General features: G+C 38.6%; 1 protein-coding gene across 6 annotated transcripts in view; it reads right to left on the bottom strand.

The window, feature by feature from the left end:
- Nucleotides 1–15881, bottom strand: part of RALGPS2 (Ral GEF with PH domain and SH3 binding motif 2) — a 113727-nt gene that overhangs the window by 7351 nt on the left and 90495 nt on the right. For all 6 annotated transcript variants that reach the window (XM_058842677.1, XM_058842675.1, XM_058842679.1 and 3 more), the window contains exons 14-19: nucleotides 14276–14330; nucleotides 10938–11015; nucleotides 9301–9406; nucleotides 8463–8555; nucleotides 1786–1891; nucleotides 463–554 (exon numbers count right to left, since the gene is read on the bottom strand). In XM_058842677.1, the coding sequence (XP_058698660.1) occupies nucleotides 463–554; nucleotides 1786–1891; nucleotides 8463–8555; nucleotides 9301–9406; nucleotides 10938–11015; nucleotides 14276–14330 (530 nt within the window). The remainder of the gene's footprint in view (nucleotides 1–462; nucleotides 555–1785; nucleotides 1892–8462; nucleotides 8556–9300; nucleotides 9407–10937; nucleotides 11016–14275; nucleotides 14331–15881) is intronic.

Genomic DNA, 15881 nt, shown 5'->3' with positions numbered 1-15881 from the left:
AGGGCTAAACCACTTTCTATACATTTTAGGAATGCAAAATACATACACAGCAGAAAATATCTATGCCCATGACCTGAAAAAAGGCACTTCAGGAGAGTTATCTGGAATTGATATTGAATGCTGCAGGTTACAGCTTTTTATATAATTGTGCAATAGCCTTTTTCAAATGGGCAAGTCAAAAATACTGCCACTCAGACAGATATTTTATACCATTCCTTGTACTTCCCCAATTGCTTTAAGTTAGTCTCAAGGTAGCCCTAAATCTTTCTTCATTACCCCAGAAGCTCTGAGGACTTGTTTGCAAAGGGCCAAACAGAATAGCCAAGGCAAATCAATCAGCTGAAAGAGGTGGAGAGGATGCTCAGGGAACACACAAAGCCCTCAGTGACAGCTTGGCCAGCTCAAAGATCCATCAGTTTTGAGCTCTCAAAAGCTCATTCATTTTCATTGTCTTGCTCTCACCTGTTGTCTGTTGCTTTGGCAGGCAGCACTCAGGTGTTTAAACCAGAGTGTTGCATTATTTTTGTTTCCAGCTTGAAATTTATATGAATTTCCTAAGAAAGAGAAAAACAACTGATGAAGAAATATAAACAATGCTCCTTTTTAAACACTTAAATCCCACCCATATTCAAGTGCCTCTAAATTGAAATATTATGACAAGATTTACTAATAGATGGTCCACATAACTTTACCCTTTGTCTGGAATATTGCAATACTTTGTCTGGAACAGTGCAATTGCTTGACCTATTGAAGAGAAGTTTCAGCTTGCCTTTCTTCCTTTCCAACTTTCTAGATTTCAACAAATGCCTGTGTCAGTTAGGAAAGAACAAAACATCCCTCAAAACAAAAGTGGTTTTGTTTACTGCCGTTACTTCAATTTGTTTATAATATCATGATTTTTTAATGAAGTGCAAGATATCACTGAAATGCACCCTGGAAAGCTACATTTGAAAATATCTGCACATTACTCCTAAATGTATTGATACATTTCAGACTAGTATTTTCAGTGGCTGAAGTTACATAGTGCTTATTTGGGTTCAGGAAGGTCAAGTGTTACAAAAACATTTCAGATTGCTGTTGCAGGGTTTAAACTGACAAGCACTCACAATTCATACTTCATATCAGTGGTGCTAGGAGAGATGTTTGGAAATAAAATGTACTTGAAGCAGACAAAGCAATAAATAATTTTAAGCTCCTTTTATCAGAACTTTTAATAATGTTATTTCTTCACAATTTTAAGTGCTATGGAAAAGTAAGATTTTCTTCAGTGTTTTAGCTGAAAGCAGGCACTGTGTTGGAGTAATGGACATCCCCAGGCTTCTCCACATAACAGTCAAGATCTCTGAGGGGTTTTTCCTGGTAATAGCACTACATTTGAACAGATGGTTTGGGTTTTGGTTTTCATTTGGAGAGAAGGGACTGCTCAAGCAGCTAGTGTTAGCTGAATCCTGTTTTTTTTAATTGTTACTTATATTTTCACACATGTGAAAATGCCTCAAAGTGTTCTAAATATGGTTTAAAAGAATACAGATGAATACTTCCAATTAAAATCACATCTGGGGGACTCCAGGGAGTTTGTTGAAGAGTTTGGAGAGTTCCTACAACTCAAAGAAGATTCTAAGGATTCTCCATGGATTGTTGCTCCCATAGCATTCTAAAGGCAAAGGTGACATTTTGGAGAGCAGCTGAAACTGGAACGATGTCACCTTTCACTTGCTCATTTATTTGCTGACAAATGACCTCAGCAAAGAAAATGTTTATTCTGGGAATCAGTGCACTGCTTACCCTTCTCAGAATCAGTCAATAAGAAGAGATCTGGATGCTCAGGGTCGTCTGCCATCATCACCATCCAGCCCACCACTGAGACGCTCTTACTCGGTGTGGATTTGAACTGGAAATAAAGAGATGAAAATGGAATTAAAACAAGAGATCTGCACACAACAAGTACCCAGAAGGGCAGATCCTCTCAGTGGCACTGTTAAAGACTGGGTAACTTCAAATGAAGCAGAGCACTCAATAAGATTAAGACAATTAACACAGGCTGTGGAAAATTAGAGAAAACAGAACTTAAGACAATGAATGATATTCAAAACAAATTAAAAGGAATACCACAATCTGCAAAAGCTTGTTAGACATCTAATCCACACTGCATTCCTTACCACATTAGTGCTTATTTGAACATACAATATAGTTCAAAAGAGTTTTAATAAATGCAAAACTATTCCCTCCACTGTTCACAAACAGAAGAAATGAGATTGCCTGTGCTATATATTCACAGCATGCAGTTATTATTATAGTACTCTGTAATTAAACATAACATGAGTCCTGGGGACAAGATAACACAACTGTGTAATTAAATATGATGATCTGATTAAATAAATGGATCAAGTGAGGATGTAAATTCAATAAACAAGCGCCCAGAAATGGGCAGTCACACTCTTTTATCAACAAGATGTTCAAAATGATGGTGTCATGTGGTGAAGTCATTAAAATTAATCTATAGTTCTAAAATATTTTTATTCTTCATGCTAATGTGTTGTGCCAACCCACTGTATAATACCACAAGGTAGATGCACAATGTTAAGTATCAAGTTACTTTTGTTCCATTTTAGAACTGTTGCTTTAGTTTTACAATCCTGGAACTCTGGTTCAGCCAAGGAAAGAGCTACTGGTAATAAGTCTGAAGGTATCATGAGCAAAGTAAGAGTTTATAAGAATGTTCTCTGCATGGGAATACAGCTGCTTTAAAAATAAAATTCTATTCCAAATCTAATGTCAGTTATCCTAACCTATGCCACAGGTTAACCAAAGACTTGGAAGGTCATGGAATCATTACAAAATCACTGAATGTTTTGGGTTGGAAGGGACATTAAAGATCATATTATTCAATCCCTCTGCCACAGGCAGAGACACCTTCCATTAGATCAGGCTGGTCCAAGCCCCATCCAGTCTGGCCTTGAATGATTCCAGGGATGGGGCAGCCACAGCTTCTCTGAGCAACCTGTGCCAGGGCTTCACCACTCTCACAGGGAGGAATTTCTCCCTAATATCCCATCTAACCCTGTCTTTTGTCAGTTTGAAGCCATTGTCCAGGTAAGTTTCTCTGTCTGGGACTTGCACAACTGGCTGCATTTTAAACCCTACTTTAAAATCCATTAGAACCTAGAATGAACAAATGTTAGACCAGTAGATGAAAGAAAAAGCGTTTCAACTAAGTTCAAAATAGTTTAAGAGCCCAGGCTCTTTGGATACACACACTAAAATTAAGTAACTCTCAGAGGTGGACAGATGTGGTAAAGCACCAAAAGAGGAGGAGGTAAATTATAAAGCTCTATCAGATAAAATTTCATTACAGTGGGGGGCTGTAACTCCTTTTCAAACAGAAACTGAAATTTCTTTGAGGAGGCAGTAAGTAATGTCAGTCTGTAGTGCAAATTAAGGCATTTTATCTGTAAGAAGGAATAAAGACAAGGAAAGGGAATAAAGTTAAGGATACAGCTCATGAGTTATTTTAAAAAAAGGAAGTGTATATAAAGGATTTGTTATGAACTCACTGACAACAGTGCCTCAAAAAGTATGATGACACAACACTTACAAGGGACCTGCAAAATGCAAGCTTCCAGGTAGTCCTAAAACATCAAATGGTCCTTTCCACAGAGATGGAAATTTGAGTCACAAAGCAGTGTTAATGGATTACAGATCAAAATGTACCTCTTGAACAACACTTATTTCTACAGTTTAATGGAAACAACACAATGGGCTTTCCTATCCTAGTTGTATATCCCAACAGGTATCCAATATGTCAAACTGACATCCAAACTGCTAGAGCTCCTTGCCTTTTCACTCAAAACCATCAGTTAATCATGGTGCTTCTCCACAAAATGAAAAGCTCCACACAAGGAAAGTGTTTCCTGCCAGTGTCAATCCGTCATCACTTGAAACACATGTCAGCTTTCCATCCCCGTGCTCAGCTGGATTTGTATTCCATGTTTACACAGTCCCCCAGGGCAGCTCAGCCTCTGCTGATGCACAGAGCCTTGCTAACAGCAATTCTGCTTTGTTAACATGAAGGGAATGAAAGCTTCATTGTAATTTAATGTTCCTGGTTCCTATTTGCTTTTTGTAATATAGGCCACTGGAATGACTCTTATACACATGGAAAACTGCACAGCTCTGGCACTAGGCTTCACATAATTGATTTTTGCTGTTGTTGTTCTGAGCTCAAAGGCTTTTATAAGTCAATCTTTGAATCAAAAATTCAGAATTAATCTGTGAACAAACTTTTCACTCCAACACTTTGGCACCTACAAATCTCCTCCTCCACATCTCCTGTTGAGATTCTACAGGTTTCTAATATTCAAACAATTTTCTCAGTGGCTGAACATCCTTCCCAGAATGACAGCATTCTTCACCAGGGTTTTTCAGTGAAAGAGCCTGAGCCACAAGCACCAAGTTTTCTGGAATGCAAATGAATTGATCTAATTCTGATTATAGCATGCAATGGAAGGCTTAGAACTAACCAGGGTTTGTGCTCAAGCATGAAGCATAAAAAGTCTTTATTGCTTTTCAAGTACCTACAAACAGGGAGAAATCTCTCATGAATTCTATGCTGTCACAGAAATTGGCAAGTCCAATCACTGAGATAATATACAGTTATTTTACAGGTGTATTCCCATTTTTCAGGGTGCTTCTTTTAAGTCTAAGTTCAAGTGGCTATTCTTACTGTTGCCTTATTCTAAAATGTGCACAAGTGCTATAGTTTTTCAGAGAGGCATCTCTGTGAGTTCCATTTCAGCATACAAATAAAACCACTGTCCACACATTCCTCTCAGATTGTGCTGTACTACATCTCTGGGTTCTGAAGTTCACATGCTCATTTATAGACTATTCTCCATTACTGTAGTAATAACTGAAACCTGTTCACTATTTAAACTCAATGCCAATTTTAAGCTGTTACTCTTAGGAGATGCAGCACACAATACTGGATGCACTCCTTGGCCTTTGACCACAGGCAGGAGAAGAGCTGGCTTGTCTGTGTCTAAAAGGGGGGGGATTTCTTGCCCCTTTTCAGAAATTACTCTGGGATTTTTATGAGGTAATTTTCCAAAGAGGCTGGCTATTATAAGCCTGGAAGAGCTTTGAGTGTCGGTGCATTCCAAGCTGCCTGAAGCAATTGCAGCAGCAGAATGGTCAAAAGCATGCCTGTAATCAAGACACGTTTACCATGAGAGCTCCAGCCAGGAAACTTTATACAGCAGCCTGACTCTTTTGTTGCCAGCGTTCCTTTCCATGTCACAGAGGGCTTGAGAAAGGAAGCAGAAAAGACAGATGTTTAAATGGCTCCAGAAGATGCCTGGAATATTTTGCTGAGGTAAATCTTCAATGTATTGATCTTTGAAAAAGAGACCTGCTTCAAAGTAGATGGCATCATCCTTTTTATCTGTGAAGTAAAAAACCCCAAAGCCTCAATCTAGCCTTGGATGTCTTCATTTTGCAGAGTGAACCTCCTGGGAATATCACTGGACAGTATTTGGAGCATTTACTCATGCTTTAGCTATCCAGGGATGATTGACCATCTGCACTTCATTCTCTCCTGATTAACTTTTCCTGAAAATGCAACCAAACGTGAGCTGAAGCATGACTCTTGACAAGTCATCTCCACACACTCCAGAACCAAAGCTGAGGCTCTGTACAATATCTCTGTAATGAAATGGATGCAAAGCTCAGCCACCAATAGCCAGGTTTGAAGTACAACACAGGCAGAGCAGCTGAACAAGTTACTGACCACCTATTATCAGCCTCTTTAATAAACTGGAATCCTTCAACCAATCCCTCAACCTCAACTGCAGTTCCCAGGTTTCCCACCCTAATTTTAACATAAAGGTCATGCTCTGTGTTTTAACAACCTCTGAAGCAGAGGTTCACTGTGACTACTCACTGCAAACTGTTTGTTTAAATAAAAGACAACCCAAACTGCAGTTAACCTCAACTGCACCTGGGAAACCAAATTAGAGATTGAGCTTCACAACAGGCTTGGCATCCACAAAAAAACAGAGCCTGTCTGCTGCCCTACAAAGCTGAAAGCAAGACATGAGCTGTGTACAGCCAAATCCATGGTTGTGCTGGACAGTTCAGTCCAACTTCATTGAGCCAACTATTACAAAGAAATTAATGTTCTTCAGCAGTCATTGCTTTTAACTACCACTCCTCTTCCTCCTTTTCCTGGGAATTGCCCTCCTCAAACTCCTCTGAGTATCTGCAAACCACAAGGCTGGTAGGCTCCCAGTGGGAAATCTGCAAGCAGCCAGGACTCCAACACCTCCTCACCTCTCTCTGAAATTTCCTTACTGGTTTGCTGGAACATCCTTGGACAAAGAAACATGAGCACACAAGCATGTGAGACCGATTTTGGCTTCTTAAGCCTCTGTTCACCAGCTGTTTAGATGTTGTAGGTGTCACAACATATCAGTGACTTGGAGAATATCAGAAGTCAGGTCAGGAGGTTTAGAAAATAATCTCTGAAAGAGCATTCTAAATGGATGTGACTGTATTTCAAGGCAAAGTAAAGGCTTTTGCAGGAACAAAGACTCAGAAGGATCAGATACCAGACTGTTTACCTCTTTCCTTCACTTACTTTTGCTAAAGAAAAGGGAAGACCATTTCAATTATTGAAATTGTTATTCTGAAAGAAATGTGTAAGCAACGCAAATTCAATGCACTTAATTTCCAATCAATATAATTCCATGCTAAGCATTTTTTTCAAGTTCTCTAAGCCAGCATGCTATTTAGATTATTTTAAAATGCTAATACAGAAGAGTGAAAAAGTTTCTGAATGAATAGATGCAAGTCTGGTAAAGTCCTCCACAATTTTGTAAAGAATACTGAACCAGGGAGACTTACAAATACATATTCTATTCCTAAAAGAAAACAAAATGCAATTTTGGCACAAAGCCTGAAGGAATCACAGCAGTAACAGGAACACAAAGTCTGACATTACCACAAAAATTTCTTTTCCATTTCTCAGTGTTTCCAGAAAAAACAGGCAACTAGCTGTGAGTGACATAATGCCAGCAAAAGTTTTCTCCTGGTTCCTCCTTTTTTTTTAATACTTTGCATTTCTACTCATAATAGCTTACAAGTCTGCTCCTTCCTTTTAATGAGGTGGAATCCTTCCCTAAAGTTTTCACTGAAGCCAGAAACAAATGCATCCAAACACACACACTTCTCCCAAGACACCCAGAAGACAGAAGGATTGGCTAATAAACCTTTAGCCTGGCCTAGACAAATTAAGTAGGATCCGTTTCAAAATTACCTAAGCAAAGCTAGTAGGGGTGGATGGCCAAGAAACCACATAAATAGTTCTGAAAGTGATTAGTTTTTGTTAGCCACTTTGAGTGTTATAATACTGTTTCCTAATGAATTTCCAATAAAAGTGGGAAATAATCTCTTAGATTAAGAGAACTTTATACACAAACTTTCCACACAGCAACTTCAAATATTCAGCAGCCTGTGAACCAGAAATGTTAAACTTCAAATCTCTACCCTCTGCACTTAAAAATGTGCAGATGAGGATAAGAAAGCAGTATTTTGTACCAGAGAGAAAGTCCCTTTTATAAGGATTCCAAAAGCACAGCTCAGTTTGCAAAATTCCATAAGCTCTATGCAAAGCAAATGTTCTACAGTGACAGTTGTCATAAATTAACCTGAAACACCTGCCAAGGCAGCCAAGTAATGATTCTGAGTAGTGAATGAACTCAGATTCAAGTATCTCAAATTTTACCCAGTTTCTTAAGAGACTCATTATAATTAACCAGGGACATCAAACAGGAACAATGCACATCTTTACATCCATGGGACGAGTACAGAAAATCCTCTCGCTCCTTCCCCACATAAGCAAAGCATTTTTAGCTTTCTTCAGATCAAGTTGCAGCAAATAAAAGGAAGCCCAGCATTATCTGACATCTTCATCATCTCTCTGCTGAGCAGATGAAGTGTTTGGTACTCCACTGCAGTTAATGGATTACAGGATTATACAGAAAAATCAAATGGTCTAATTTTACCACATAGATGAAATCAGTATAAGTTTAACTGTTGTATCTTGTGACTGTTCAGTTTTTCCTCATCAGTGCTTGTTTAGATTTCAAATGGTAACAAACTGCTGCCAATCATCCAAGGACAGAACTTCTGCCTTTGAAAATGGACAGACCAATGACACAGTTCCTTTCCAAAAAGACCTGCAAAGTCAGAGAAATATGGCAGATGCAAAGCAGATGTTCTTGGTGTAGCATATAAATGTAAATGATATTTCCCTGGGGTATATCCATATGAGGTGACTGACTGACTGGGAGACAGGATAATGCTGACAAGAAATCAGGCAAGGCCTGAACTACTCTCAGTGTTTACATCAGGAAATCACATTTTAGTTTTGGCAGGTGATACTGGAACATGCCTGATTTACATACATGTTTTCTCTCTGCAGCCTTCAGGGATTTTGCAGCGTAGTAGTAGAGTTGGGTTCCACACAGTGCCACCCAGTATTTCGTCCAAGATGCTACCTGGAAAGAAAATAAAAAAAAACAAACAAACCCAAAAGTGCAATAGATGAGATGCTTCATAACATTGAGCTGTGAAAGAGAAGGCACCATCCTGAAAGAACATGAGAGCACTGACTGTCCAGCCAAGCATCAGCCATGTTTCCAAAGCTGCTGTTTGTTACTCATGCAGGCCTATGAATGCATGAAAACTCCAGAAAGCAGAAAGAACATGTGCCTTTCCTCTCTAATCAGAGAAAAACGTTCTGCATCTTGCTCTATACATCCTGCAACCCCTACACAACACTTTGTGGAGTCAGAGTACATCTATCCCTTTCCTATTCCATCTTAGGTGCTGCCATAAGGATCCCACATTGTCCTGAATATGTATTTTGATTTATAATTGATCATCAAGTATTTGCAATGCAAATGGCTATGGGTTATAATGTATTGATAGATTGCTGGGATTTAGTTCCTGTTAAGGAAGACAAAACATGATTCTCTGCATTTTAAAGTCATCAGTAATTGTAGAAAAGTTTATGCAGCATCCTCCTCTCTTCTACTTCCTAGATTATGTGTATAGCCTTACAAACTGAACAAATGCTCCAAACAGAAGAATGGCAACTCTGGCAATGACCCTAAATCTTAATCAGCAAGAGGAGATCTCAGACACTTGAACTAGTTGCCCAATGGCCATTTTACTGTATTTATAACTGGGCAAAGGAAGAAAGTGAGAACGTTAACTTATTAAAAAAAAAATAAATCTTACTGTAGGTTTTTTGCCTTCTTTCAACAAAGTCTTCCTCCTGAGAACACCTTGAATAGTAACTGCTCCTGGATACAAATGAACAGCCAAATCTTCAGACTCTAGGGAGCTGAAAGGAGCATGTGAAGAGTCGTGTGAAAAAATATTTTTCCTAATTTTCCAACCATTACCAAAAACTAATTCCAATATCTTTACTGTAATTTGAAAATGTCAACTTTCTATTTATTTGACTTCATTGTGGAAAAAGACTTTGGCTGTTACAAGGAATTGCTGTTGTGGAATTAACACTCGCAAGCAAAAGTGATCAGAAAAAATTAATTAGCCAAGCAGGTAATCCTCAATTAAAAAATTAAAACTCAAAACATGACTGAAAGACAAGAAGGATTAATTTTAAAAAGCAAACATTTGAAGTACATTGGTACAGCTGCTGTACATGTTAAACCTCTCCTTCAGCCCTCGCAGGAAAGATTTGACTATTTTTTGGTTAGAAACACCAGAACCATTAGCACATCAAAAACAAAGCACAGCTCAAACATGCACAATACTTAAAATATCTGAAAGCAAGGAGAGTGGGCAGGAGCAGGAATAAAGAGTAGAAACCCAAACCACAGCTTTAAGGTGTTTTAATGCAACTGGTGCTCTACTGATCATCTGCCCTACGAAAGATCGGAGAGCAATGGGCTGAAACAAAGGCCAGGTACAGCACTGAGGAAAGAAAAGTGAGCTTGATTAAAATTACAAAGCTGACTGGGCTTCAAAAACATTTTCAATCAGAGAAAAGTTAAACCAGGAATCATTTCAGTAAATGTCAATCAGAGCATGTAACTGAAGTGCTGAACCCAGCAGCTTTCTAAGAAAACAGCACCCGAAAATCATTGTGAAGGAAGCCAGGATTTGCTGTTTCATCCATCCTATGTCCAAAGTAAACTGGAAATGTGGAAAACACTTTCACTGCAGCACCTACTGAGGATGATGATATGGAGACAATTTTGGACACTGACAGATGTGAACATGGGTGTAATTCAGTGAGACAATGCTTGCTTCTTAACATGACAGAGGTTTCACAGTTAATGGCAATTTCTTTCCCAACTACAGTGAAACAGCTGGAGACAGAATCTGTATCCATAAGGAATCAGAATAATCAGTTACGTTACTCTGTCAGCTTGCAATTATTACTTATATTAAACTGGGGGCAATTTGCATGTGTTACTCATTTTAGGCATCTCTCTGATTTCAGGGAAGAGGAGCAAAGAAATTCAGTACAGAACAGCCAGCAAAGAAAACATCTGGAATGCCATCCATTAGCACCAGGAGCTTTGTTTCCCCATGAGAACTACCAGCACTGCTCCACAATGGCAGGCAGTTCAAAAGCTACCCTGGCAAAACATCTTTAAGCCTTGATAGAAAGATCCAATGGTTCAGAATTTGGATTTGCAGACTGGAATGAGCAGTCCTTATGCTGATATAGAGTAAGTCATTGAAGGGTAAAGTTTTAAGTCTGAAGAAAAAGGTCTCTACCTTTATTTTGACACGTAAGTTAGAAAGGTAACATCAGAAAACACCCACTTAATAATTAAACCAAACCAAATCACCAACAGCAGAGGGAAGGTTTGACACCTCTGTGTGCAGTGGGATTGTACCTGCTGGCCTTCATGTGGCCTCGATGGCCATTTCGTGACACTCTTGTCCCCGGACCGAGAGAATGGTACAACCTGTTCCTGTTGGATTCCATTATAAATTGTAGGTATTACATATACTTTCATTCACACAAACAGCACGACTGCTAAAACAGCACAGAACTTTTTTTGTGTGCATATCACAAAACCACTTCTTCCATGAAAGAAAAAGCCAATAATTTTATTTAGAAAAATGCATGCAGAAGTAAATAATATGGTTTTTCATTTCATCAGATGTTCTCTTTGTCAGAACTCACAATACTGAAGTGTTTTACTGGCACTGAAGAATAACACATTTTTAGAGCAAAGTCTGCATTTAGCTTAGACTAAATAGATGTAAAGGAACCATATTGATAAAACTTATCTAGATATCTGACTTTAGATCTTACTACCAAAAACAGTTTCAGCTTCTAGGAGTATGAAAACACACAAGCTGTTGGGCTGAAAGGAACCACAAGCTCTGTCAAAACACACCTGACACAGTTTAAAATCCTGTTGTGCTAAGTAACACTGAAATCAGCTCAGCAATATTTCAATTTTCCAGTTCATCTATGCTATACACTTCACCTGCAAGCTCCACATTTTAAAATAATCTACCTGATCCATATTGTTATCCCTATTCAGGAATTGTGCCCCAGAGCTGCCTTTTGAACACTGCTTTGCTTCACTGAACCTTGTTTTTCTGAATCAAATCTCCTAAATTGACTGAATTCCATTTTAGTCAACATAAGCATTGTTGAGGCACTTTGTCCTCACGTCCTATTTTTTATTAATTTTTTTAGTTGCTTGTATTTTGTTGAAAGACTGAAAATCACCAATTCTGTGGGAGCAGGCAGTTAAGCACGAACCTTATTATTAAAAAGATATTAATGAATCACCATCCACTAACCTGTTCCACAACTTGCCATCATTTGTTTCTCGACATAACAGATATCTTTCACCTTATGAACTATTTTTTAGAACACACTCAAGATACAGGGGAATGAAACAACAACAAAAAAGTAATAAATAGGAGCTGTTTATTGTTGCATACATATGTTAGGCATGCAAATTAAGTATGTTTTCATCTTACCTTTAAGCTTGGGATTTTTTTTGCATAACAAGGAGGCTACCACTCTTGGAATCCTGCTATTTCAGGGAAATCTATTCAGAGACACTCAGGATGACAACCAGTGAGACTGAAGTGTCACTTAATACACTGCCCTTAACAGGATATAACTGTAAGGACTTGGAATTTTAGTCCTTCCAGTAATTTTGATTGGCCTGAAGGGACACCCCAATGCTGAAAACTCTCAAGTTTCAAACTAAGATTCTGTTGCACTTAAAAACAATCAGTGGCTCTAGTTCTCATCCCTTCTTCATTCCCCAGCTACAAGCAGAAAGGCCAGGAAAAACAAGAATACGCTTTACATTTCCTTTTGTTACTTTGGGAATCTGTGTGTGGAGGAATTGTTTTCTTCCTCTTCAGGCCTATGATGCAGATTTAAGCCTTCCTTCCTACCCAAAGCTGTTCTTAAATCACTGAGAAATACTGAATTCCTACTTGCACTGCACAGAAAATAGCCATTAACACTGGATGTATCCCAGTTTTGCCTGAGTTGATAATTCCAGGCAACTAATGACTCTCCCTCAATAAAGTATCTTTATAAAGAATGGAAACCACTGTGCTTCACTGTGCAGACCAAAACCAGAGAGAGAACCTCTCTAGTGAGCTTAAACTTTGACACTTGCATGCCAGTGTATTACCTATTAAATTTTAGAACTTGCCTCATCATCTTATAAACCAAGGAACAGACTCAAGGTTGCTGCAGATCTCCAGGGATTTCACACATGGTGTGGGGAAGGTCTGTAAGGAACCCAAATCCTTCTCCCTGGAAGCAGGCAAGAAAACTCATCCTGAAACACATGAAACCTCCAACAGGGTTCCCAAAAGCTCTCTCAGGAGAGAGAGAAGTACAGAAGGCAAGTGGAATTTGGAGGAGGAATCTTCTGTTTGACGTGGAGCAAGCCTTTTAACTGGGGGAGCCTGGGGCTGCCAGGTCTCATTAGCACAAGGATGAAAAGCCCCTGCTTTGTCTCAGAAGTCCACACTATTCTGAAGAGTGTTATCATAAGTCTAAACCCAAATTTTAAAGTTTCTTATGCTGGTCTGGGTAAAAACACTCAGCTCACCATGTTTTCTAACTTAATGACTTTTTATCTTTGAGAAACTATTTGATACCAATTCACAATTCCATAAGGCAGCAGGGAAAGAAAAGAAAGAAAACCTTTTGAATGCTGGATGTGCTTTGTGATGCAGCCTGCAAATTAAGAGGTTGCCTTTCTCACCCCATTTGTGTTCTCTGGTCATATGGAATGTTACCTAATGAAATTGTTAAGGGACTTTCCTCATGTATGTATTCACGTTTCAGGCATAAGGCATCCAGGGGTTCACCTTTGGAACAGAGAGATTTTCAAAGACTTCTTCCAAAATTAACACAGAACTTTAATTGCTTCAAGGACTTCTATCAGAATATGTTTGTGGCAACAGTTCCCAACTAAAAAGACAAAGCTTTTTGACAAAAATTCCTATGAAAAATGTAAAAGCATGGTAGCAAAAGTCATTCATGTCAACTCTGAAGCTGATGGATCACCTGAAACTGTGTTATAGAAGCAAGCAATGCACTGTATTGTGCTTCTCACACAGCTGTGGGAAGGTGAATATTCGACCTTTTTCTGTGTTAAACTACAGCTGTTTGCCTTTTTCCACATTCTCAAATACAACATGAGAATGGGCTGAAGTGGTCAAAGCCACCTGAGCACTTGCAGGTGCTGGATAAAGAACAACTTGCTAATTCTGGACCACAAAAATCAGACATTAGCAAGGGGCATTGTTGTGTCTTCCCATGAAAATGTGAAGGGAAAAGAGGATGAGAGAGACAAAAGAGGTGACAATGTCAATGGAGCAATGGGACTATGAACAGATGAAGTGTCTCAGGGCAAGTGAAAATGAAAATCAGACAAACACAAACAGCACATGTGATATCCACATATATAAAAAAACCTTTGGGGTCTAATGGTTCTCTGGCTGAGCTCCTTAAGGGATTTGTGCCCTGGGTAAGCACACAAATAGATAAAAGCCCTATGAACCATTAGTGAGCAGAAGGTATTTCTCTGCTGCTTTAACAGATCCAGTGAACTTGCTACAGTTTTTTAGTGTTCCTACAGACAGAAGATCTCCAGTTAACAAAAACCATCGTTTTCAGGACCATGTGAGAGACTCTAAGTAACAATGTGAATAGAGAAACACGGGTTTTTCTTACCTTTCAAATGCTGGCCAGGAAGTCTCTTCACTGAGTTCAGAACCATCACTGCTACCTAGAGGAATATAAGTGATACTTTATTTCATCATCTACAAACCATCTCTGTCAATTGTACCTGAAAAAATCAGAATATTTGAGATTCTGAATATAAGAATATTTAAGATGAAACATACAAAAATACTTCAGTAAAACACTACAAGGAAAACACTTTGTGATTTGCTTCAGGAATTTCACATAAACTGAAATGGAGATTGAAGGGACAAGGTCTAGTTCCACATTAAGAATTTGAAGAAAAGGAGCAATAATAAATGGGAATCATATTTTCAAAATATAAAGACCACCCTAAACACAGATTTGTCTGAATTCAGGGAAACAAGTCACTTATTTAAATAATTTCTTATCAAGTCACACACAGTCATGACCCAGAGTTGCAAGTTCATTGCTGAATCTCTAATACAAGTTTGAGAAGCCTTAAACAACTTTTTAAGGCTATCTCCCACTTAATCAGATCACAACAGTATTATTTCCTTCTGTGTTTTGTAAATGAATCCACAACTATTTTATTTTAAACATGGAAAAGAGAGGAAAATCCCAAACCCCAAATGTCTGATGCATCCACTCATGGCAGTCCCATAAATAAGACTGTAACTTTACAATTCCAGTAAAAGCCATCAGTCTGAAAATGAGTATTTAAATACAGATACGAGGTGGCTGTTATCTGTAACGTTAAAAATCAGTAAATAATTATCAGTAGAGATGCTGTTAACAGAGATCAGTAGCTTCCATACACAATTCCAAGCTGTTGCATTGCTGATCTTCACCTTTCAGAGCAGCCCAGCTGCCCATATCAGCTATTATCCCTGTTCACCATTTCAAAGCAATGGTTTTGGTTCCAGATAATCCCAAAACCTAAATATCAGTGCCATTCAATGTCAGTCAATGACTGAAGCCACCTTTTGGCACACTAACTTGCCACCTTGTTCGCTCTGCTGCCTGAGCACCCATATACAAAGGGAAGAATTTATTCACAATTATTTGAAACAAACCAGAAAACAAACAAACAAACAAAAAAAATTTGTATCAATGCTTCTTACTTAAAAACTCCCTCAGAGAAACAGCAGCTGAAAATGGGAATACAGTTCTCTGTAATTTTAGACAGAAAATCAGCAGGGAAAAGTGGTGCCCTGAAAAATCATGTGTACAAAGTAGGTCTGGATATTCACTGAGTAAACATGGAGTAAAAATGGAGGCAATAAAGATTTACACACAGCAGGGACAATTCCAGCCAAGAGCCATGAAAATCTCAGCATGGGCTGAAGTTCCCTCTGTGCAAAATTTAAGAGAAAATACATGCCTTTATTTGCCAGCCAATTCAACTGAGATGCCTCTTTTGCAAACATTAGCTCAACATCCACGTATTACTATGATCTCTATGGGACACTAGATAATTTGGTCTCAGCTTATTCTGAATTTTTCCTAACCTGGTTCACACCAACACTACAGAAAGAGCCATCAGTGTATGGGAAGGAGTTTACAGATATAGAAGTGATGTTTCAGCAGAGGCTCAAAGGGCTGCAAGCAGGGAGGTAAAATACTCAACTTGCAT

The sequence above is a fragment of the Poecile atricapillus genome, chromosome 7 (assembly GCF_030490865.1).
Source record: "Poecile atricapillus isolate bPoeAtr1 chromosome 7, bPoeAtr1.hap1, whole genome shotgun sequence".
Lineage (NCBI taxonomy): Eukaryota > Metazoa > Chordata > Aves > Passeriformes > Paridae > Poecile > Poecile atricapillus.
The sequence above is the reverse complement of the archived record's forward strand: the minus strand, read 5'-3'. Positions and strand labels throughout refer to the sequence as shown.